We start from the raw sequence: 22305 nt of genomic DNA on the forward strand, positions 1-22305 counted from the left end.
TTGTGGGTCAACACTTGCATGAAGCAGCATCTCCTTACCTCAAGATCACCTAGTGAGTTCTGTGGGTGTTTGAATTTGGTCCTAGCCTGAACCTCTAGCCACTAGGCCACACTGCTTCTTGATGAGGTCACCCAGAGAGTGTAAGGCAGTAATGGGGAGTGTGTGTGTGCTGTTGTCCTCCACATCTTGCTGGAGCCCCTCTTCCATCAGTCGCAGCCAGCATGCCAGTGGTCAGGGATGATGGGCGTTTTAGTCCAACAACACCTGGAAAGTCACAGGTTCCCTATTTGGGGGGGGGCAGGCTGAGGAGTTTCCCAAGAACCCTAAGCAGCGCTGAGAAGCGTACACAGTGCAGGATCCGCAACGGGAAGTAGGGCCTTGTAGCATGCTTGCCACCAGTGAAGCCACAGCACCAGTGTTATCGTTAGGCCAGCTAGGCAGCCGTCTGGGGCGCAGACTCAGTTTTTGTTATATCTTATAAATTTTTGATAATATTTTTCTTTTATTTTATATTTTGAAGAATCTTACCGTTCCTACAATACACCTGTTTTTTGAAAAATTGAACTTAGCAAATTTTGGAGGGCGGTGTAATTAGCTAGGGCCTTGCCTGGGGTGCAAGACAGCCTAGCACTGTACCAAACTAGGGAGCTGCTCCCCAAAACTAATCAGCGAACCTAGAGCACGGGAAAGCCCTGCCTTGCGTTTCCAGGGGCGGGGCGCGCCCAGGTGCACAACCTGCCTCCCTCTCCCTCTGCTCCCAATCGCTGCAGGGCAATCCTGCCTTCGCCCCGCCTCCGCCCCATTTCAAAGGACGTGGTTGGCCGAGCGGGCGCAGCCGCCGCCCAAGATCTTCGCAGAAGTTTAGTTCCGGCTGAGTTTGCCCCTCTCCGCCCCCTGCGCCAGGTGAGGCGACAGCAAGTTCCAAGGCAGCCTCGCCAGGCGCCTCGATTCAGTCCCGGAGGAGGAGGAAGAGGAGGAGGAGCTCCTGGCCCCGCCCCGGCCCGGGCGGAGTCGCCGCGGCTGCTGACATGTTTCCCCGGGACGGAGTCACGCGCGCTTTTCCTCGGGGCTGCTTTCGTAGAGCCCCTTCGGGACAGGATCGCCCAGCAGCCTGCGCGGTTCCCGCCCGCTGCGTCTGATTCCGGGGAACCGCCTTGCTCGCCGGCGACTTGCCTGGAAGGGGGTCTCTGGAGCGGGGAAGGTAGGGCTGTCGGCGCGGGCCCGGAGGCGCCCCCTCGCCTTCCGTGGGGGGCGGGGAGGGCGATCTCCGTGGGATCTTGGCACTTCGCAGCCAACGGGGCTTCCTCCCCCTCGCTTGCTCCCGCTTCCATTTCCTGCAGCGAACAGTGGACTTGCCTGAATTTCCTCTTTCCACCCCAAGTTTTGGGGGAAATGGTTTACTTTCGTTGCACCTGGCTATTGGGAAGGGAGGCTTGGATCAGGCCCGGGTAGCCCACGACGATTCTTTAAGAGAGCTTCCTTTCTTTTGCGCCGCCCCGCTACTAAAGTAACCCAGTTTTCCGTTCAAAGCAACAGCAGCCCTTGTTTTACACGCTGCGTTTTGCTCAGCTTGCAGTCGCCCCATCTGCAACAAAACATGTCCCTACTGTATGGGATTTTACAGCCACAACAGGCGCTGTAACTCTCCAACGGTTTGACTCTGTCACCAAAGGCACACTCCTCCATTGTCTCTGTAGACAAATGGATGCCAAAAAAGTTGGTTCAGTGCTTTTGGATGGTCATCTTGTCCCTTTTATATTTATCTTTAATTTATGCAATACACAATAGGGAATAAAATCCCATTTCATACCTGCAGAGAATTAAATACAAACACAGTTGTTCCAATTGCCCAATAGCACAACGATGCCTGTAGGTTTGTGAGCAGTAGGGGAGATGCACGCTATTGGAAATGTAAGCCTCCAAGCTCATCTATTGGCAGGGGGAGACAAGGAGTGTTTGTCAAAGGCAAAGAAGCCAGGACATGTACCGTATTTCTCTGGTGTGGGGCATGGTTCCAGTGTCTCCTGTGCAGTGATAACCGTCAGCTTTTACAAAGGAGCTTACAAGCCTATGTTGTGTTCCTCAGCCGCCTCCTTCCCCCACTCTCCAAGAAAGGTCACCTCCAGACTGTCAGAATTTTGCAGGACGGATTCACATGCATACTGAAAATGCATCATAGGACTGAGCTGAGCAAAATGGACTCTCCTCCCTCTGTTAACTCTAAATTTGTTCTGGTATTCCCTCTAGTCCTCTAGAACAGGTCTGGGGACAGGGTGGGGAATCCCATTGTGCTAGTGTTCATCTTTGTGCCAGTGCAACTATTTAGTTGAATACCAGCTTGGGTTGACATTTGGACCAGGAAGCTAAGGAGGGGCCTTGTACCAGGGGCCTAGGTGATGCATTAATACATATATTTATTTATTTGCAGATGAAGTGTGTGCTGATTACCAGTGAGGTGGCAGAGGTCCTGTTCTACTGGGCTGACCCAGAATTCATGGCGATTCTGCACCAGCGCTTTGGGGGCCATGATCAAGGTGGTGGTGAGGTGAGATTTAAAGGGATGGAGGGAAACAGACCAGACTAAATGGATGCAGGGCCAAAATGACATTGCTGGCATTGTGTTCAGCGCTTGAGAAAGATGTTCTGCAAAGTTCCTGGAGTGATGGGGGAAAGTGTACTGGAGGTGGAAGTGTGTATGCTTATAAAAGCTTTGGGGCTTGTCTGAACAGGATCAGGTTATTTTTTCCTGTTCTGGTTTTGCTTTCGTATTTGCTTTTTTTATTTTAAAAATGAATGCTATGTTTTAATTGTTTTCAACAGTACACTGCCCAGAAAACCCAAGTTCTTAGATAGCTGATGGATATGATATATAGATATGTAGCTGGGAGGCAACTGGGTTATGGCCTGTCCATGGGTGTCCATGCATATGCGCATGGGATGTGGTGGGACATGGCAGGGCACAGTGACGGCTGCTTTTCCCTCTTTTTCTTTCCACAGGCCCCCGCTCTGGAAGACAGCATCAACACATTGTTTGCCCCCATGATCATTTCCTGCACAACACTGCTAGAGAAACTAGGGGACACATACACTTGCTTCTCCTCTGAAAATGACGAACACCTCTATGTGTTACATATGGTAACCAAATGGGCCACGTGCTTAGAAATGTATAGACGTTGATGGGAATTTAGTGGACAGACTAAGTCACCTTGAGACATTCATTAGCAGTGGAGGGTGGAGGCTAGCCAATGCAGCTACATGAGGCCTCCCATATTATTTAAGTTGGGGTGGGTGGGTGTCATCCAAGCACCTTTTCTTTGTTCCTACAGTCACAGGGAGGTCGTCTTCTTTGGCGATCACTCATAGCTGAGTAAGATTGTCTTCCATGAACACGGTCTTTAACAGTGAGTCTGTAAGTGACTGTGGAGGCCAGTTCTGGATCCACACATCCTTCCACAGAGGGGACATAGGTTTCTGGTTGGGAGTTGACACGGTGAGGGTTTGCCAAACGTGCCTTCCTATTAGTGAGTTTCTCCCTTTTTTCCTTAGTTTGAGTGACTTCAAAGTCCATGACACCTTTGGTAAAAGCTGTTCTCCATTTGGAGTGCTCACAGGCCAGTGTTTCCCAGTTGTGCTGTTTATACTACATTTTTTTAAAGATTTGCCTTGAGAGAGTTGTTAAACCTCTTTTGTTGACAACCAGCATTGCACTTTCCATTTTTCAGCTCGGAATAGAGTAGTTGCTTTGGAAGACAATAATCAGGCATCTCATCCGAACAACATGACATTACGCAGATCTGTTTTATTTAAATAAACACCAAAATGCATTAATATTTTTGGAGCAAAGGGGACTTCAGATATTTCCATGATCATTTTACATCTGTCTTCATCTTCCTTGTAATGATTGAGATAGCAATCCTCTTGCTGCTTCTACAGTTTGGTGAGTGTCTGTACATTGCTGTGAACGGCGATGGCTCTGAGAGTGAGGATGACTTGCGCCGTAAGCTGTACGTGCTCAGGAGACTGGCTGAAGCTCACTTTGGACTAGTCACGCTCGACAGCCACCTCTTCCGCAGAGAGTAAGTTACCATGCCAGAGCGGGGAGTTCCTTCCTTGCTTCCTTTAATGTTATGAGCTTGTTTTCCTCCATCCCTGGATGGGATGTTTTGTTCACAGCATATGGGACCTGCTTTCCATGTGGTCTTCTCAGGCCCCTGTAGCACTAAAGTCCCAGTGTGCTGAGCCACAGGAAAGCAGCTTCTCCTTGGTGCTGTTCCACACAGCTGGCGCATGTGAGACTAGTTTGTATGGAACTGTCATACTTCCTGGGCACATAACCTCCTGTTGCGTGAAGGAAAGGCGACAACCTTGCCCATGTGAGAGCAGTATTCTTGGAACACTGAGCAGTAGCTGCATAGGATGTCACCATAGTGCAAATTATGGTTTATATGCGCATGAAAAGAACCTGAGGCAGCACAGCCTACCTTCCCTATAATTTGCAGAAAAGCAACAGCAAAGTAGGATCTGTTTGGGGGTTTGAGTGCAGCTCTCAACAATCCCTATGTCTGGGGATGGTTACACAGGTGAGATAAGACCAAGGAGAGATGAATTGTATGGCCTCTCTGCTCCACAGGCAGGTAGCTGACTTTGCCCTGGGTGCAATCTGAAGATTATGAATGTAGCCTGAAGAAGTTATCTTTGATTTGACTATGTAGAAATAAATTCTCCGCATAAGTTTTAAAGCCTTATTTGCAGAAACCTTCTTTAAACTTTACAAAAGCAATAAAAGATACATTGTCTCAGTTATACATTTCTAGTATTACATACACTGGTCGCAGTATAAGGCTCAATCTTTACCAAAAAAAAGAATCCTCTCTCTTTTCCAGCTTGCTGCATTTTGATTAATGTTCAGGGAGATCTGTGTGTGCTTGAAAAACTACTTGTGCGTGGTGTGGGCTACTTCAGAAAACTGAACTCACCCCATTTTTGCAGTGGAAAAATACAAACCTTCAGCTGTGTGTTCATTCTTCACAGTAACTTGAATACAATAGAACAATTATGCACCATTTTATGTAACATTAAATAATTCTAACACAATCTGTTTGAGGATTTCTGTCTCTGCCCTGGAGGTAAAGTGTTGGCCTCCCCTGATTTTCTGGGTTCTTGCTTTGTAGGCTGCGCCCAGGGGATTCGGAGCAGCGGGCTCACATTTGGGGACTGTTCCAGAGCCTCCTTCAGACCCATCACCAACTCCGCCAGGAGGACCAAAGCTTTGCTGTGGAGGTAAAGTGGACTGGGGCAGTCGAAAAGTGGTGGTTGGAATGAAGCCAGGGATGCAGTTGTTCTACTGGGCAGCCTAGGATGGATGGAGCAAGCCAGGATACGTGTGTGTTGCTCCCTAGAACAGGGATGAGGCACCTTTTCCAACACACACACGTTGAGCCAGAAGCAAAAGAACATCGAGCAATGGCTGTGTCTCTTACCATTGTCTACTAGGCTACATTCCAGGCATGCAAAAACCAGAGGCTGCAACACACACCCTCAACACCTCTGCATCCAGGGAAGCAAGATGCATTATCAGTATTAAATTGAATTTTTGATCTGTATCCCACCCTTCCTCCCTAAGAAGCCCAGGGTGAGGAGGGGTGTGTTTTTGGAAGAGTCTTGGAGGCCAGATAAAGGGCCTCCCAGGCCTGGGTTCCCTACCGCTGAAGTGGGTAACATTGTGGATATAGTGGTACCTCGGGTTACATACACTTCAGGTTACATACGCTTCAGGTTACAGACTCCACTAACCCAGAAATATTACCTCGGGTTAAGAACTTTGCTTCAGGATGAGAACAGAAACCATGCTCCGGCGGCGTGACAGCAGTAGGAGGCCCTATTAGCTAAAGTGGTGCTTCAGGTTAAGAACGGAACGCCAGAACAAATTAAGTACTTAACCCGGGGTACCACTGTAGTTCGTCTAGTCAGGCCTAGAAGGGAATGCATGTCCTGAATCTGCGTAGAGTGATGGAGCTGGGGAAGTGGGCTTTTCATGTGTGCCTCACCATAATTGCTTCCTGGGCTCTGCGTAAGGGACCATACATCCCAGGGCTGGGAGGGAAGACTTTACGCTGCAAACCTGTTCCTCTGCACCACCCTCTTTAGGCCGTGGAGCGACTGATCCACCCTCAGCTGTGTGAGCAGTGCATTGAATTCCTGGAGCGCCAGGTTGTGCAGCACATCAATGGCAGCCCAGAGCGGGCTGGGCACGAAGTCGTGCATGCCTTCCTGCTCGTGCACACCAAGCTCCTTGCCTTTTACTCCAGGTAAACCCCCAGTTCCTCTCTGCAGTCACCTCATCCTCCCCTGAGGCACATCATGCTCATGCCAGCCCAGCATCTTCCACTGTGCCCGTTGCCTCCTTTGGCACCCTGCACCTCTGCTTCCGTGCCAGCCAGACCACCCTGGGCCTCTGGTTGTGCTCCTCCCTCTGTCTCTAGAACAGTGTTTCCCAACCTTGTGCCTCCAGCTGTTTTTGGACTACAGTTCCCATCATCCCTTGCCACTGGTCTTGCTAGTCAGGGATGATGGGAGTTGTAGTTCAAAAACAGCTGGAGGCACAAGGTTGGGAAACACTGCTCTAGAAGGATACCCCCCCACACACCTTCCGATATGTGGCTCCCCTAACAGATGGCCGTGTCTTCACCTCTTCTCTTTTACCTGCCTCCTAGCCGGAATGCCAGCTCTCTGCGGCCTGCTGACTTGCTCACGCTCCTCCTGATTGTGCAAGATCTGTATCCCAGCAGCGCTTCTGAGGAGCTGCCAGCCTCCCAGGTACCTGCCCAGGTGGGGAAGGGGACACATTCATACAAGGGGCTCTCTGTTTGTGGAGATTCCTCTTTGGGATCTTCTCAGACAACGACCTTGAGCTGGACTGAGCTGTGTGGAGTTGGGCGTAAGTGAGATTCTGGGAGCTTGGGGGTATTTTACTGTCCCAGAGCTGTCTTCCAAATGAATTGCACTTGCCTCTGCAATACAGGTCTTCATGCAGACTTTTAAAGATCTGGCTACAGGCTTTGGTAAAAGGTTTAAATTGTGTTTTATGCATTTTGAGGGGTGTATTGACCTATGCTTTATCAGGCCACTGTAACTAGATTTTGCATTTGGATGGGTTTTTTTTAAAAAAATGTGTATTATATTTGGTGTGTAAGCCACCTTGGGAGGGCTATGACCTAAGTGGCAAGCTTAAAATATTTAAATGAAAATTAATTAAATCTAAACAGGAGCTGGGATGGGTACCCTGGATTAATAGTAATAGTAATATTTGCATTTATACCCCACCCATCTGGCTGGGTTGCCCCAGCTACTCTGGGCGGCTTCCAACACAAAAACATCATCAAACATCAAACATTAATTAATCTGTTCCAATATAAAAGTCACAATAACTTTAAATTAAATAAATCATATCAAACAAAGCAACATTCATTAAGAGCTGTTGCTCTGTGTGAAGTCTGTCTAGATGCCTGAATAGCTAAATGTCACAGAGAATCATTGTAGATTAATCACTAGAGACCACAGAGACCCAGGTCCAAATTCCCACTGAATGAATTTGGTCCAGGAACAACCTTCTAAAAGCTGCAGAAAATAGAAATCCCTTCTCCTTTTGGCACCAAATTTCTCAATACCTGGGTAGACCGTGGTCAAGGATAGAACCCCAAATTTCAGCTGACACCTGGGAAAGCTTCTTCTCCGATTTATATGCAGCTCACGCTGCCAGCGGAGAAAGGATAGAATTGGCCCCCTTGCCTGAGTGGGATCCTGTTACCTGCTCTGAAGTGGAAACACTTATAGGCCAATTTGAGGCGGGCAAGGCACCCGGAGACGATCTTATCTCCATAGATGTTATTAAAGCCAATAAGGATTGGTGGTGTCCACCCTTAGCAGCTCTTTTTACTTATATAAACAAAACAGCACAATTTCCTCCAAGCTGGAACTCTGCACTGATTGTGTTAATCCACAAGAAAGGGCCACGCACAGACCCGGCCAATTTTAGACCAATTAGCCTGCTAAATGTTATTGGGAAGATCTATTCAAGATTTTTACTTAACAAATTAACGACCTGGATGGAAAGCAACAACATCATCGCAGAGGAACAGGCGGGTTTCCGCCCTGGAAGATCAACAACAGACCAAATCTTGATCCTAAATCACTTGGCCACCAAGTATGCTGACAATGGCCTAAAAGCCCTCCACGTCGCCTTTATAGACTTTAAGCAGGCCTTTGATCTAATTCCCAGGAACCAGCTATGGGCAAAATTGGCAGCGACATCTATCGACCGCCGCCTTCTCCTGCTGATTATTAATTTGCATACAAATACCTTCCTGAGGATTAGGCTAGATAGCAAGGGGCTAGTCTCCAATCCGGTTGCCACCACTAGGGGGGTAAGACAGGGCTGTTTGCTTGCCCCTGCCCTGTTTAATTTCTATATTAATTCGCTAGTGGTGCATATGGCAAATACTGATTTCCATCCACCAAAATTGGCAGGACGAGCCTTGAATGTCCTGCTGTATGCGGACGATGCCGCCCTATTAGCTACGTCCCCCATCGGATTAAGGAGGATGCTTCGAGCTCTTCATGAATATGCTACCCAACATGAGCTCCAACTAAATTATGCCAAGACCAAAATAATGGTCTTTGCCGCTCGACCGAAACCTAATTTATGGTCAATTAATGGTATTCCTTTAGAGCAGGTCAGCTGCTTCAAATACCTGGGTCAGGTTGTTAGATCAAATAGGTCCTTCTTGGCGCACAGAGAATACATAGCCTCGAATGCATCGAAAGCAGCCTTGGTGATTAGAACCCTGTACTCTAAGAAACAGGCACAAACTGTCAAAGTTGCCCTGCGACTCTTTAAAATGAAAGTCCTCCCTCTTCTACTGGTGGGCATTGCCTTGGGCTCACGTAGGGACTTTGAAAAATTGGAATCTATCCAAACCCAATTCCTCAGGGCCATACTCAGGATCCCCCCCTCCGTGGCAGGTGCGATCATGAGACTGGAAACCGGTTGCCAAGCCTTTAGGTATGTGGCCCTGAAAGCGAAGTTATGGCTTTGGCTTAAGCTTTGCTTCAGACCGGTGGGTTTGGCCCCCTTGATTCTGAGGGATAACTTTAAATCTCCATGGGAAGGGGAGATAGTGGAGGAAGTGCAGAAGTGCGGGTTGTCCTCCCTTTATATAGAGTCCATGACGTATAGCCACGCAAAGGCGATGATTGCCCAAAGATTAAGGGATATTGCGAGACAGGAGGACATAGCCCGTGTAAAACCTGGGCTGTTTCTGGGGGAGCAGATGTACCGAGCTACTCCGGCTCGCTACCTGGCGGATATCCACTACGTGGAATACCGCAGACTATTTACCGCGGCAAGGCTGAATGTTCTCGACTCGGCGGTTCTGAAGGGAAGATATGGAGGAGTCCCATATGACCAGAGGTTATGCCATTGTGTGTTGGGTGAGGTAGAATCCACAGAGCACATTTTAATGAGCTGTCCCTTCTACAATGATTTAAGACAGTATCTTATAACCCCATACTTACCCCAGCTTAGTCCCCGACAAAGAGGAAAGCAGACAGCATATCTGCTAAATAAGCCTTCTAGGAAAACATCTTTGTCAGTGGCTAAATTCCTTTTCCTGGCACTCAAGCGTCGGAAACGTACAATTGAATGCCTTGATGTGGGTTATCTGTGAGAGGTTTAGTGCTGTGGCCCTACCTTATTCATGTACCCCTATGATGTTTTAGTTCATAATTCTGTATTGTGTTTTATTTCTGTGTTTTTATTTCTGACTATCGGTCGAATAAAGAAATTGATTGATTGATTGATTGATTGATTGAATTTGGTCCAGTTTCTTATATGCCACTTTGAGCTCCTTGGAGGAAGGCCTCAATAGGCCTCTTAACCACCGCTTTAATTTCCCATAGTATCCTGGGCTAACACTGAGTCCCGAGCATTGTGGGAAATTAAAGCAATGGATTGGCACAGGTTCCTTGTTCATTTGTAGGAGGTCCTCAAACACTTCTTTAAAGAAACAATTCAGATCTGTGTTTGGAAAATTTCATGGAGCTCAGGGTTTGCAAATTGTTTGCTGCCATTTTATTTTAAAGTTAGTATTTTTCATGATAGCGTTAATTAGAAACGTGCTATTTCATAATATAAGGAATGAGACTGTAAGCTGCCTTGTGAGGATAGAAACACTATCAAAGGCAAGATTTTTATTAATAAATGGGCAGGAAGGAGCATGGTCTACATTGGTGGGTGAGTCCTGGCAGCTGTCCAAAGATGGCTGAGCCTGTCTCTTTCAGTTCTCAGAGGATGAGTCAAATCTCCAGAGGCTCCATAGCAGTGAAAACATCCCAATGAACAGCCCTTGTCCCCATGCATCTTCCCAAGAACAGGTGAGTATCAGCTTGGCTTTGGGCCTCCCATCCCAAAGGCCCAACCCTGGGTCCTTGGAATTTGTGGTTGATCAGGAGTTGGGTTGTAGGCTTAGCTTTAAAACCTGAGGGAAGCAGGGGAGACTAGGATGTTGCTGTGGCAAATGATATGCGATTCATTATTTGCTAGGAATGGTGAAACCCCCATCATTGTCCTTCTGGGATCCCATGGTGGAACCTATTTTGGCAGATGGGGAGGGAGCCATCCTGGGCTCGTGCTGAGTCTGTTCCCTCCCACACCCTCCCTTACGCCCTCCCTCAGGTAGCAGATGATCTCTCTATGCCCGAGGAGTTCTACACCCCCAAGGCTTCCCCTAGCCAACAGAGCACAGGTGAGTTTGGGGTCAGTGCGGAGGAGTATGAGAAGCGACTGTGGTCTCCAGTAGATGTGGGGAGAGCTGTCAGAATGCAAAGAAAGAAAGAAAGAAAGAAAGAAAGAAAGAAAGAAAGAAAGAAAGAAAGGGAGGGAGGGTGACTTGCACGTCAGCTGGCTTGACTGAGTGGTGACTGCGTGGAAATCTGATTTCCCCCTCCCTGTTTTGGAAAGGGGCATTGCCCCACTGCTTGGCTGACACTCAGAAGGTGTGCAAGTGTGGCTCTAAAAGCAGTTTCCTATAGCGCATGCCAAGGGATGGGGTTAAGCGTAGGTGCTGCCCCAGCTAGGAGGTACCTGGATCAAAATGATGTTCTGAGTCTTTTGTTAGTTGCTGTTGGCAGCCACCTTAACTGTTCCCACCTGTGGTGCTGGGGGTATCTGGTGTCTCTTCTCTCTGTTGCCTGAAGGAAGCACGGCCTGGGCTGATGGTGTGGACTTTCAGGGTGAGGGGGAGACGAATTCTGCTGATATCCAGGTAGGTGCTTGGGCTTGGGATCACAGCTCTGGATTTTTCTGCTGGGCCTCCCTTTCTGCTCTCTCCATTTCCACTTTACATTCTCTTCTGGGTTTGTTTTGTTTTGTTTTTGGCCACCTGTACTTCTCTTGTAGCCAAATCATATGATCAGTTTTTTTCACCACCCGCATAGCTTTTTGTGATCGCCAGCCTTGCAGCTTGTGGTTCTGTCCCCCACAAATGGGGAAATGAACGGAAGCAGCTTTCTCAGAATTGTGCAAAGCACCACATGTGATGAGAAATGGCAAGAAAGAAACTCCAGTAATGAAAGCTGGACAAAGATGATCCATTCCACAAGGATTTTAGGGCAGCAGGCATTAGGGATCCCTTATGATCACATTCCCCAGTTTGCTTGATAGAGGTGTTGCTTTCTTTCTGTATACTTAAATGTTTCTATACTTTCTATACTTCCCAGTACTGTGAAATCTGGGACAACCTTCCCCACCATTATGTCATTAAGATTGCATATAAAGCTCACCGAAGCACATTGTAGTAAAGTTAACATTCCCTATGCTGGCAGACCAGGGTGTCTGTGGGTGGATGACCTTGGGGCTTAAATGAGGGGAGAAGAATGGGCAAGAGAGCCTTTAGAGATCTCCTGGCCTTGCAGGGAAAGGGTTGGAACAGCATCCCCTCAGTTGCCCTCTCCCCCCCCCCAATGCAGATGGGGAAAACTGGCAGGGGAACTGGTCTATGCATTCATACTGCCCCACAATTACCAGCAGCATGCGGATGGGAGCAGTTAGCCAGCTGGGATTGGGAGCTAGGCATGTCCTGTTTTTCATGCCTGTAGTCCCTAATCCCACTCCCTACCTCAGCCAGGATCCCATCAACAGTGAAGGGGGCTCTCACCTTCCAGCTGAAGGGATCCTGGTGGTGGTTGAGGGCAAGGAGGAATGGAATTGGGCTCTGAGGCTGCATGTTCTTTGAACCCAGGACCATAAGCCCGTGACCCTCCAGATGTTGGGATACAGACAAATGGTTTTGCTGACTGGGGCTGATGGGGAGTGGAAGTCCAAGGACATCTGGAAGGCCACATGTTTCCTCGCCCCTGCTTTAAACTAGGTGGGGCGCTGTCCCGCCTTGGCTTAAAGGATGATGGGGGGTGAGGTGGGTGGACTAATTTGACTCTGGGGGCCTCTTTTGCTCTGAGCTCCTTTTCCCTCCCCACTTCCTTCGCCTGTGGAATTGAGTCGCTCTGCTTGTTTCCTAGATTTGGCACTAGATGGAGTTATTGCTTCACTTTCCTGTTAAAGGAGCAGCCGTTTAGTTCCTTAAATTGTGGAAAACTGAGTCCTTGAGGAACTTCACCCAAGAATGCTCTATGTCCGGTCAGACAGATCCCAGTTCTATGACAACGGCATGCTAATCTTTTCTCCAGATGGCTGAGGATTCGCTGCAGTTTATGGCACCTCCAGCGCCAGAGGCTACCAATCCACGGAGAATTTTCCTGGATGCCAACTTGAAGGAAGGCTACTGCCCCATGATGCCCCACATGATGTACTGCCTGCCTCTCTGGCCAGGAATCTCGCTGGTGCTCCTCACTAAGGTGAGCCAGCTCTCCTGAGAGGTGTTTGATGCCCAGCCTGCCTGGATCTCACTGAATGTCCTCTCTGCCTCACAGAGCCCCAGTTCCCACGTGGCACATTCCATCTACCAGCTGCTGGATGGATTTCTGGTGCTGGAGAAGAAGCTGAAAGACGGGCAGGAGATCAGGACTCACCTGCGCTCTCAGCCGGTCCTCGTGGAACTCCGCCATCGGATGGACAACTTTGTCAGGAGGTTGGGTGGGCAAGAGCCACAGGTGAGATTTGGCCGATTTACACAGGAGCTGCCCAGGCACAAAGGTGCTGGAGTGAGCACCCTTTCCCAGAACACACTGCTAAGAGGGGCTGGGTGATGTAGTGTCTAGTGGGGCAGAGCTGGGCAGGTATGAACAGGCCTGAGCTATGGGTGAGTTCCCATTTACAGGAGTAGGAAGGACAATAGAATTGCTGGGTAAGAGCAGACCCTGCAAAGAGATGAAAAGGTGCTGCACCTAGGAGCACATCTCTCTCTCTCTCTCTCTCTCTCTCTCTCTCTCTCTCTCAGTTGCAGAATACCTGGCTGGAATTCAAGAACAGAGCTTTCTCTCGGAACGAGACTGGGAGTTCCTGCGAGTGAGTTACTGTTCGGGCTGGGCTGAAGTGAGGGAGATTAGAATACAGGGTTGGGATAAGAATTTGGGGGTAGCATCCTGGAGACCAGTTACTATACCTTGGCCTCATCTGAGGATAAAATGGAAAGGCGGCAATGGTGCAGCCATGCATGGGGCCTTCACAGATGCAAATGTAGTGATGAAAACGATGAACGGAGGTCTGTAAAGCTTAAGGGCTTTTTGGACTGTGAGTGTTGTAGTCCTGGGACAAGGAAGCAGCTGGCTGGACATGCTGTGAGGAAAGGAGAACGTTCCTGGTCTTGCTGAATCTGAGCAACGAACAGACTCCTTTGCTGTCAGATTTTTATTTGTGTGAGGGGGTGCGCGTGTGTGCATGCATGCCGCAGCAATTCTCTTTCAACAGCTTTGAGACACGGCTGCAGACAAATCTGGAAGAGCAAAAAATATGAGGTAAAAATAGGAACCAATTTACAGAACAGCCAGTTGTATAGCCCTCCCGGGACTGTAACACTTACAAATGTGTGTTTGAAGCTCCCCTGTGCGTGCACAATCAAACAAAGCTTCCTCTGCACATAGTGAAGAGGGAGAAGGCTTGGGTTCAAACCCTCCTCCTCCTTCCAGACATGCAATAGACTACCGTGTGCTGAGTTCAAACTTCGGCAGGGGCCAAAGGAGGCCTGGCTGGTAGCTGAAGGGGGAAGATTTGGGGTGCATTTGGAAAAGGCTGGAGGGACAGGGGAAAAGAAAAAGATTCCGACTGAATAGAGTGGGGGAGAAATGGCCGAAAGGACCAGTCTGGCCTTTTCACCTATTGATTTGTACTTGGGACACTAATGGAGTTACCAACTGAATGGATTTAGCATTCTTGCAGCTTGGGGAAAATGTTAACAATACCAAGTTAACCTCTATAGGTTAACGAAGATGATGTATTGACAGAGACCGCGTACAAATGAAACACAGTTTGAACTCTGGCGCCATTCCTACTGCTTTCTGCTTAAAAGAAGCCATTTTCTCTGCATGCCTGTTGCAGATATTGTGTTTTGTGGCGGGTGTGTCCTGCAACATGTTTTTGACAGCAGTCCTAGTGCACTAGTAGTGGCTTTGTTCTGCAATGCCTCCCTAATGCTACCACGTTATTGCTGTCCAGAGCAGCTGTAGCACAACAAAAGGGGGCGGGGTAGCTGAATTCCAGAACATCTGTGGTATGAAATGTTGCAGGATTTCAGCAGGAATCTGTGGAATCTGCACTCATTGGAAATGAAGCCATGTGACACCCACCCACCCACCAATAGCATAATGTGCACAAATAATCGTGAACGCACAAAAAAGGGACATGGGGGTGTGATCCTGAATGCCCTTCATAGGTGACAAAATTCAGATAATGCTTCTGGCTTGCCTGGATGAGGGGACAGAGGTGGGTGTGAAAACTGGCATTTCTGTACAGAGGTAAATTTTGCATATGTTGCTCTGGCTTCTTTTGCCTCTGGCCCCACCATCGCTCCTGCCATGTGGCCCCCGGAAAGGGAATGTGGCCCTCAGTCTGAAACAAGTCCTCCCACTTCTTCAGAAGCACACTGATCTCTCTTTGGCGCAGGCTACTGCAGGCCTATTGCCGCATCCGGAGGCAGCTGTGCGCCGTGTATCGCCAGCTCTTTCTCGGATCCTCTGGGACGCAGGGCCTGCCGCAGAACTTGCTGGACCAGGTGCAGCAGCTGACGCGGTGAGTGGGATGGAGTGCAGTGGCAAAACCACACGGGAAAGGGTGGCGGTGGCATATCTGAACTTGTACGCATTTGAGAGTTTGCACCTTATGCTGGATATCCCGTAAGGCAGTATTGGTCTGTTGTTGTTGGACTACAGCTCCCATCATCCTTGGCCAGCTTAGCCATGGATGATGGGAGTTGTAGTCCAACAACACTTGGGGACCTGACATTGAGGAACCTTGCTGGAAGGTCACCCTGAAGTTCCCTTGAGCACAGCTCTCTTCCACTCTTATTTCTGTTCAGTGCTGTCCAGGAGAAGCTGGTACACCCCAGTCATTTTCCACTCCTTGTGGTGGCTGCTAAGAGGCTTCTTGGACCCGCCACCTGAATGCCCATCTCTTCCTACCCCTGCACTTTAGGATCTAGGGCCTCTTCTCCCCATGATAGTGGCCAACCAAGGAAGGAGCATCGGGGAATTGAAAGGCTTGCTGCCTTTCCCCCCCAAGGTGGGGCTGGAAACTCCGGCTCCGAAACCAAGCACCACTTGCTGCGAGGGCAGGAAGGCAACACGTGCGCCGAGCTCTTGGCCCTTGTAGCTTATTCCCGGTTCCTTTCTGTTGGCAGGGACAAGCTGCAAGACTGGAGAGATTTCCTGCTGGTGAAGAGCAAGCGCAATGTTACCATAGTGTCATATCCTTCCATGCTTTCCCCCGGTCCCATTCACTTCCTTTCTCCCGGAGGACTTTTGAGCATCTCCAACCAAGACCAGGAGAAGGAGAGCTTCCTAGAGAAGTGATTGTGAAGTACTCCCCGCTCCCTGGCTGAAGATACCTTGGTGTCATGGGAGAGTACTCCCCGGCCCCACTTTGCATAGCAACCTTTGGGACAAGAAACTCGGCTCCCACCCCCACCTGGGCCATTTCCTGTATCTCAGCTGGTAGAGCCTGAGACTCTTAATCTCAGGGTCATAGGTGTGAGCCACACCGTGGGCAAAAGATTCCAGTATTGCAGCGGGTTGGACTAATTGACCCTCACAGTCCCTTCCAATTCTATGATTCTGTGTCTTGGGCACAGAGCTGGAGCAGGTGAATGTTGAGCTTAGTTCTTTCCTGGGTTCTACAGGTGTTGGGAACAGGCTGGCAAAAGTTCTCAGGTTGTACCAGGAAAGTACACTGTCCTTGGACAAACGTTAAGGTCTGGAGGGTGGGGGGTGGGACGTTGAAGGATTTCCATCGCTCACTTGGGTCAAGAATCCCATCCCTGCATGATCCAAGTTCCTTGAGAGGTTTTTGTGGGGAGGATCCTAGTGGGGCAGGCACCCAAGTTGAGAGGGGGCAGCTGCCTTCTCCCCAGCCACAGATCCTTAACTGGCTGCCATCCACATATCTGGAGGAATTCCCAGGGCTGGTGCACTTCATCTACGTGGACCGCACAGTGGGGCAGATGGTGGCTCCGTCCCTTGGTGCTGCAGAGGACTCTGCTTCAGAGCTAGGCAAGGGGCCTTTGCCTGCCTTCATCAAGCAGAAGGTAAATGCCTATGCAAGAGCCCCAGCTCCTGCTCCCTTCCTGCCTGCAAAGTTTTCGCTGCAGCTCCCAGTAACGTGAGCATGTGATGGGAGTTGGAGGAGAGACCAAGAGTGGTCATTCGGGGCTCAGAAAGGGAGGTCTTGGGGTGCCAGGTTTCTCTTTGTCTTCCCTGTCTCTTCCTCCCCAGGTGTGGTCCTTGGTGGCGCTAGCAAGAAGCTACTTGCAGAAGGGCTATACCACGGTGACAGTCCGGGACGGAGACTACTATTGCACCTACTTTCTTTGGTTTGAGAACGAGATGGTAGGTGCAGGAGCTTTGGGGGAGAGAGAGGGTGGGTGGGCTTGGGATGCAGAGATCTCCTGCAACTTTCTAAGACATTGAGGTGATGCCCTGTCCTGAGCACTTACTCTGGATGTAAGAATCCCAGCACCAAATGATCATTCAGCTGCAGTCAGTCATCCTAACTTGTTCAGAGCTGATTTGAGGCTACAGATGATGCATTCAGGAGGAAGGATAGGGTATTGACATGGTGCATAAACAGTTTCCTCTGCTATGGTGTGGATCAGGGGTGTCAAATTCAAATTCATCGGGGGCCGCATCAGCAGTTTGGTCACCCTCAAAGGGCCGGTTCGAGTTCGAGTGTCTTCAAAGCCCATGACACCTTTAACAGCTGCATTAAGTAATGCAGAGCTTCTGGCTCATGGAACACTTCACCTTGATTTCATTTGAATACATATATGAATATAAAAATTGTTTCCTGTTTGGCTTGGTGTTTAAGTTACACAAGATGTGCAGGTTTTAATTTTTCTCATTCCCCAAATTTTAATTGAGCATTTGTTTGGATTTTTTCCCCTTTGCTACCTACCCTAAACCTTTGAGGAGGGCGGGAACTGATGGCTGGACCCTGTAATAACATTGAGGAAAAAATTGCATGAAATAAACCAATTCCTTATCAGCTTTTTTCCCATATATAAATTTTTGCAACACGCACCCTGCGGAAGCCGCGCCTGACGTTATTTACGTATCGAATTTGCTTTTGAATCGTGAATCCCCAGAGGCAGAGGATGCTGTTCATTGGGCAGCGCGGAAACTCGCCTAAAGAAATAAATAAAGAAAAGCAAAGCAAAAGCACGCTGCCCCAAGTATTCACAGGGCACGCTCCTGAAACAGAAGCGCGCTCTCAGTCCCCCTCTCTCCAACTTGCGCGAAGCCGGCTCTGCCCTTCTCTGCGTTCCACCTCGCGCAGGCGCGCTGCGCTCCCGCCGGGACTTATTTCATCCCGGCGAGCCCGAAAAGAAGTTGAGAGCAGCGGCGGCAGCCTCCCATATCCAACCCCGCCCTCGCCATGTCAAATAAGTCTCGGCTAGGTAGCTGGAGGAGGGGGAGGTCTGTGCCTGCGCAGAAGGGACCCGAGGCGCCCTGCTTGCGCGCCACAGCCCAAGCTTCCCTCACAGATATATATAGACCAGGCTACACGGGCCACATGACGTGGTCTCGCGGGCCGGATTCGGCCCGCGGGCCTTGTGTCTGACACCCGTGGTGTGGATAGTATGGGCTGAAGACATTTGCCTCTACATAGCCTAAGAATCCCTAAGCCACTGGCCTGTTCCTGACTTCTCCTTTCTGCTGCCATGCCTTGCAGGGTTACAGGCTGGAGGTTACGGAAGTGCCAGTGCTTTCAGATGATTCAGCCCCCATTGGGACATTGGCTGGCGACTACTACAGGTGAGCGAGGATTCCAGTGCCCCAGATACTATTGGACACACGAAGGGCTTGAAGGGAGACTTCAGCCAGAAGATCCAGGTTGGAGAAGGGCAATCCTTTTACAGCTTGGCCATTACCCAGCCTCTTCCTCATCCTGGCACCTGTATACAGTTCTGCAGAGTGCTGCCTACAACCTCATGGGAATTTCTATTGCATATAGTATAGTATATTTTTATGAACCACCTTATTTCTGTGGCTGTAAGTTGTTTTTAATTATTTTTAATGTTCTTACTTGCCCTGGGATGGGATAGGGTGGGTGGTAATATTATTTATCTTCATTATCCCACGTTTCGGGATTTCCTAAGCTGGGGATGGAAAACCTGTGACTCTTCAGATGATGTTGGCACTACAAACCCCATCATCCCTTGACAATTGGTCCTGCTGGCTGAGATTGGTGGGGAGTTGGAAGCTCCATATAAGCCAGGGAGGAGCAACACAAGCCCTCAGCTTGCCTTGGATTACATGGATGGGCTTCAGCTGTTCCCCATCCTGTCTCTAGTTTAGCAGTGCATCCTCTGCTGGCTGGGCTGGGGAAGCTATTTGGAATCCTCCTTGTCCCAGCAGCCCTGACTTTTCTCCATTTCCTGGCCACTGTCTCTCCCCTGCAGGAAGCTGCTCCGTTACTGCAGCAGGACCCATGCGAACGAAGTGGTAAAGTGCTATGAACTCCTCACCATCCACCTGGGGGTTGTGCCAACTGAGTTTGTGATCCAGCAGGCGTGTGACTTGGCCCGGCGACTTTGGGAGCCAACCCGCATCCCCTTGCTCTAGGGGTTTCATTTGCTGCCTCAGCGCCATGCTAGGGACACCACTTTCTGGACTCTGCACCTCAGATCTCTAATGTCTCTGCTTCTTTTGGGTTCTGTTCTGCCTGCCTGCCATGCAGAACCCAATATCCTTGTCTCAAAGGAACAGTGGCTTTCCTCAGGACACTGAGACTAATGGGACCAAATTGCTTTCAAGGTAATGCTAGAGACACGTGGCACACTGACACGATGTGTGAAGTTTGACTTGAGCAGCTCCATCTCCTTGCACACACATCCCCATACAGTCTTCTCTATCTGTGAGAGTGAGGTTCGTAAGCCAGAAAGGTCAACCTGTGGCATGAGATACCCACAACCAATTTCCCCCTGAAGCAGCTAGGAATAATCGGGAGCAAAGCTTTTCTTGAGACCATCACTTGTGGAAGGGTTTTTGAGAATGGGCTCTCAAACCTGGTGCCTGGTACATCATCAAACTTGCTCCGCTGTTGGAAGTTTGTTTTTGTTGCCATTGGGGAATCTCATCTTCCCATAGTGGAGAAGGAAAAGTGTGAGGGAAGCCAACTGCATTTAACCCTCCCCATAAGTGGGGTTTCAGTTGAACAACCCCATCAGTGACAGGTTTCAGCTGAACAATTCTGTAGGCTTGAGTGCCTTCAGAAATGTGTGATCTAACGTAAAATTAACGCAAATTAACGCAAATTAAACCCTGCACTTGTTCTTCTGAGATTGAAGTTTGGTTTGGAGGGTGTGGGATGCTTTCCCACAGCACAGATAAATGCAACGTGTCCTTTTCAAGGAAGCAGCCCCTGGAAAGAGGGAGGTGAATAAACACAAATAAACCTTTAACTGAAAGCATCTTGCATACAAAAAAAACAAACAAAAACCATTGACTGTCTGCAGTGTAGGGTTGTAGGACAGAAATCTCTCCTGCAATTGGTATGCAAGTTTGCTACAAACTCTGGTAGCATTTTTAATTGTATGTTTAGGAAACTGGAGTAAGCTAAACCTTTTATAAATGTACTGTATTAGCCGTCTTAAAATAAATGTTACCCCTAGGTCACTATTTCTCTCTTTTGTGATATTCGTGTCCCAGATACAATACAAATTCAGTGGCAAAAAGGAGAGCTTTTATGTCTGTGAGGAATTATGATTTCTTATAAAATGTTGCAAAGGAGAATAATGGGGTGTAGTATGAAAATACCCAACATAATCTACATTACAAAGCTTTACGAAAGACTGTGTCCTTATTGCAGTGCTTTCTGAATAGTGACTCAGACTCATGAATAACCTCAGAGCAAGCTCTGCTGTTAGGAAACAAAGAAACAGGAGGTTGGACTAGGTCAGGGAAGGGGAACCATGCTGCCTTCCAGACATTGTTGGGCTCCATCAGACGCTGCCAACTGTCAGAGATGGTGGGCAATCATAGCCACAGGTTCCCCTTCACTAGACTGGGGTTGTTGATCAGTTGCCATAAAGCTCTTGTTTGATCCAGTATTTATACTGCTGAACTCCCAGCTGAGGTTGCCACCTTTTCCTCTAAGCAAGCCCTGTGTTCTTAACAGCTACACGATGGACAGATTTTCCAAATGGGATGGCAATAAAAGGAAGGGAGGGCTGTGCTTGCTGAATTTCTGCCTGCTGTGCAACTATTTATTCATTTTGTCTACTATTTATATCCTCCTCTTCTTCTGAGAATAGCTTTCAGCAGAATAAAGCATTTGTCAGGAAAAGGTTGGCTGCTGTTCTTCCAAGGATGATGGGCGTAGAGCAAAGAGGACCTCAGCATCAGACTTTTATTAAAGGTTCTATATATACTAATAGTGGGCTCCTAATCCAAGTGCGGGTGTTTGTTTAGCAAAAAAGATACCATCCATGTGCCAAGAGGCTCTGAGAAACTCCAAGCATTGAATGAAATACTAAAAAGTCTTCAGAAACAAAAACTGTTAAAATGGGCAGGCGAGACCAACAACAGCCAAATGAGGACCGGGCATACTTGGTGACCGTACAGTGCTGCTATTTTGTTACAGGGTGGGGGTTAAAAGTGTAAAGTGGGAAAGAGGGAAGGTGGAATGGGGTACCATGGATTTGGGGCATGGCTGGCTACTTGGAACCCTGAATCGGGCACAATGTTTGGCTGCAGGTCCCACTTGTGAAATAATCAAAAGTATGCTTCCATTTCATCAAAGATTGGTTTTCTAGGCTGAAAAGAGTGGCAAACAGTATAAAGCTGTGCCTTTCTACATTGCCATTTCCTCCTTCAGATGGAAACCAATCTGTTTAAAAATTAAGTCACATGGTCACATTCTCATTAAAATGCTAAGCAGTAATAGTCTTCAATCTCTGAGAGATCCCTATTTGCAAAGGGATGGTTTGGTACCAAAAACATTGTATGAGATAGTGGCTATATCAGCCTAGTGTAGTATATAATTATACCAATAGATATCAGAGGTTAATTATTTCTTTAAACGCTTGACTGGAAACCCTTCTCATCTCGGCTGCCTGCCTGCGTTGGCATTCAGCAAGGGGAAAATACTCTGCAGTGCTCTGAGCACAGTTCCTTGATTTGGTTCAAAGTCTTGTGTCACTTTTCCAATATCATACTTGAGCTCAAAGTGCACCATAACATTTTAAAAGTAAAATATGTCAATCTATATCCACATCGGCATAATACCCAAACACAATAGATGAAACCTGCAAAAACAGTAAACAATTCAATACACAATATAGTTCCATATGCTTAAGTTCCTCTGGGGGCTTTTATTTAGAAGGCGGGGTATAAATAAAATAATTCTAAACTTAATGTATCAGAAAAAATATATATTATTTGTATTACATTTATATCTCACTTTTCCTACAAGGTGGACAAAGTGGTATGCAGAATTCTCCTCTCCATTTTATCCTCAAAACAACCCTGTGAGGTAGGTCAGGCTGAGAGATTGTGACTTATCCCAGGTCACCCAGCAAGCTTCATGGCTGAATAGAGATTTGTCTCCCAGGTCCTAGCCCAAGACACCAATAAGTAAGCCTG

General features: G+C 48.4%; 1 protein-coding gene across 5 annotated transcripts; it reads left to right on the top strand.

Moving 5' to 3' along the window:
* The first annotated feature begins 880 nt into the window (after window positions 1-880).
* Window positions 881-21007, top strand: HPS1 (HPS1 biogenesis of lysosomal organelles complex 3 subunit 1). 5 transcript variants are annotated; one of them, XR_014168613.1, is made up of 20 exons: window positions 881-1201; window positions 2429-2545; window positions 2998-3135; window positions 3934-4076; window positions 5172-5280; window positions 6148-6308; window positions 6714-6828; window positions 10339-10431; window positions 10733-10802; window positions 11254-11321; window positions 12742-12909; window positions 12985-13164; window positions 13452-13519; window positions 15113-15238; window positions 15846-15910; window positions 16603-16748; window positions 16936-17049; window positions 18392-18474; window positions 19122-19865; window positions 19896-21007. XR_014168613.1 is itself a non-coding variant. In XM_081912385.1 (19 exons), exons 2-19 carry the CDS (start codon window positions 2429-2431, stop codon window positions 19282-19284), a joined length of 2127 nt encoding a protein of 708 aa, XP_081768511.1. In that variant the 5' UTR covers window positions 881-1201; the 3' UTR covers window positions 19285-21007. The 5 variants fall into 5 exon arrangements, 4 of the variants coding, with proteins under 4 accessions (XP_081768511.1, XP_081768512.1, XP_081768513.1 ...); XM_081912385.1 differs by having other exon boundaries at window positions 19122-21007; XM_081912386.1 differs by having other exon boundaries at window positions 882-1201; window positions 6714-6816; window positions 19122-21007.
* Window positions 21008-22305: the final 1298 nt, after the last annotated feature.

Source organism: Podarcis melisellensis (assembly GCF_964234715.1).
Source record: "Podarcis melisellensis genome assembly, chromosome: 5".
In the NCBI taxonomy this organism is placed as follows: domain Eukaryota; kingdom Metazoa; phylum Chordata; class Lepidosauria; order Squamata; family Lacertidae; genus Podarcis; species Podarcis melisellensis.

What these genes read in the sequence shown, in the direction of transcription:
- HPS1 (XM_081912385.1), top strand. Translation starts at nt 2,429, where the DNA reads ATGAAGTGTGTGCTGATTACCAGTGAGGTGGCAGAGGTCCTGTTCTAC. An exon ending in ATGCATCTTCCCAAGAACAG is followed by an intron (nt 10,432 to 10,732) that starts GTGAGTATCAGC and finishes GCCCTCCCTCAG; the next exon opens with GTAGCAGATGATCTCTCTAT. An exon ending in CGAATTCTGCTGATATCCAG is followed by an intron (nt 11,322 to 12,741) that starts GTAGGTGCTTGG and finishes TCTTTTCTCCAG; the next exon opens with ATGGCTGAGGATTCGCTGCA.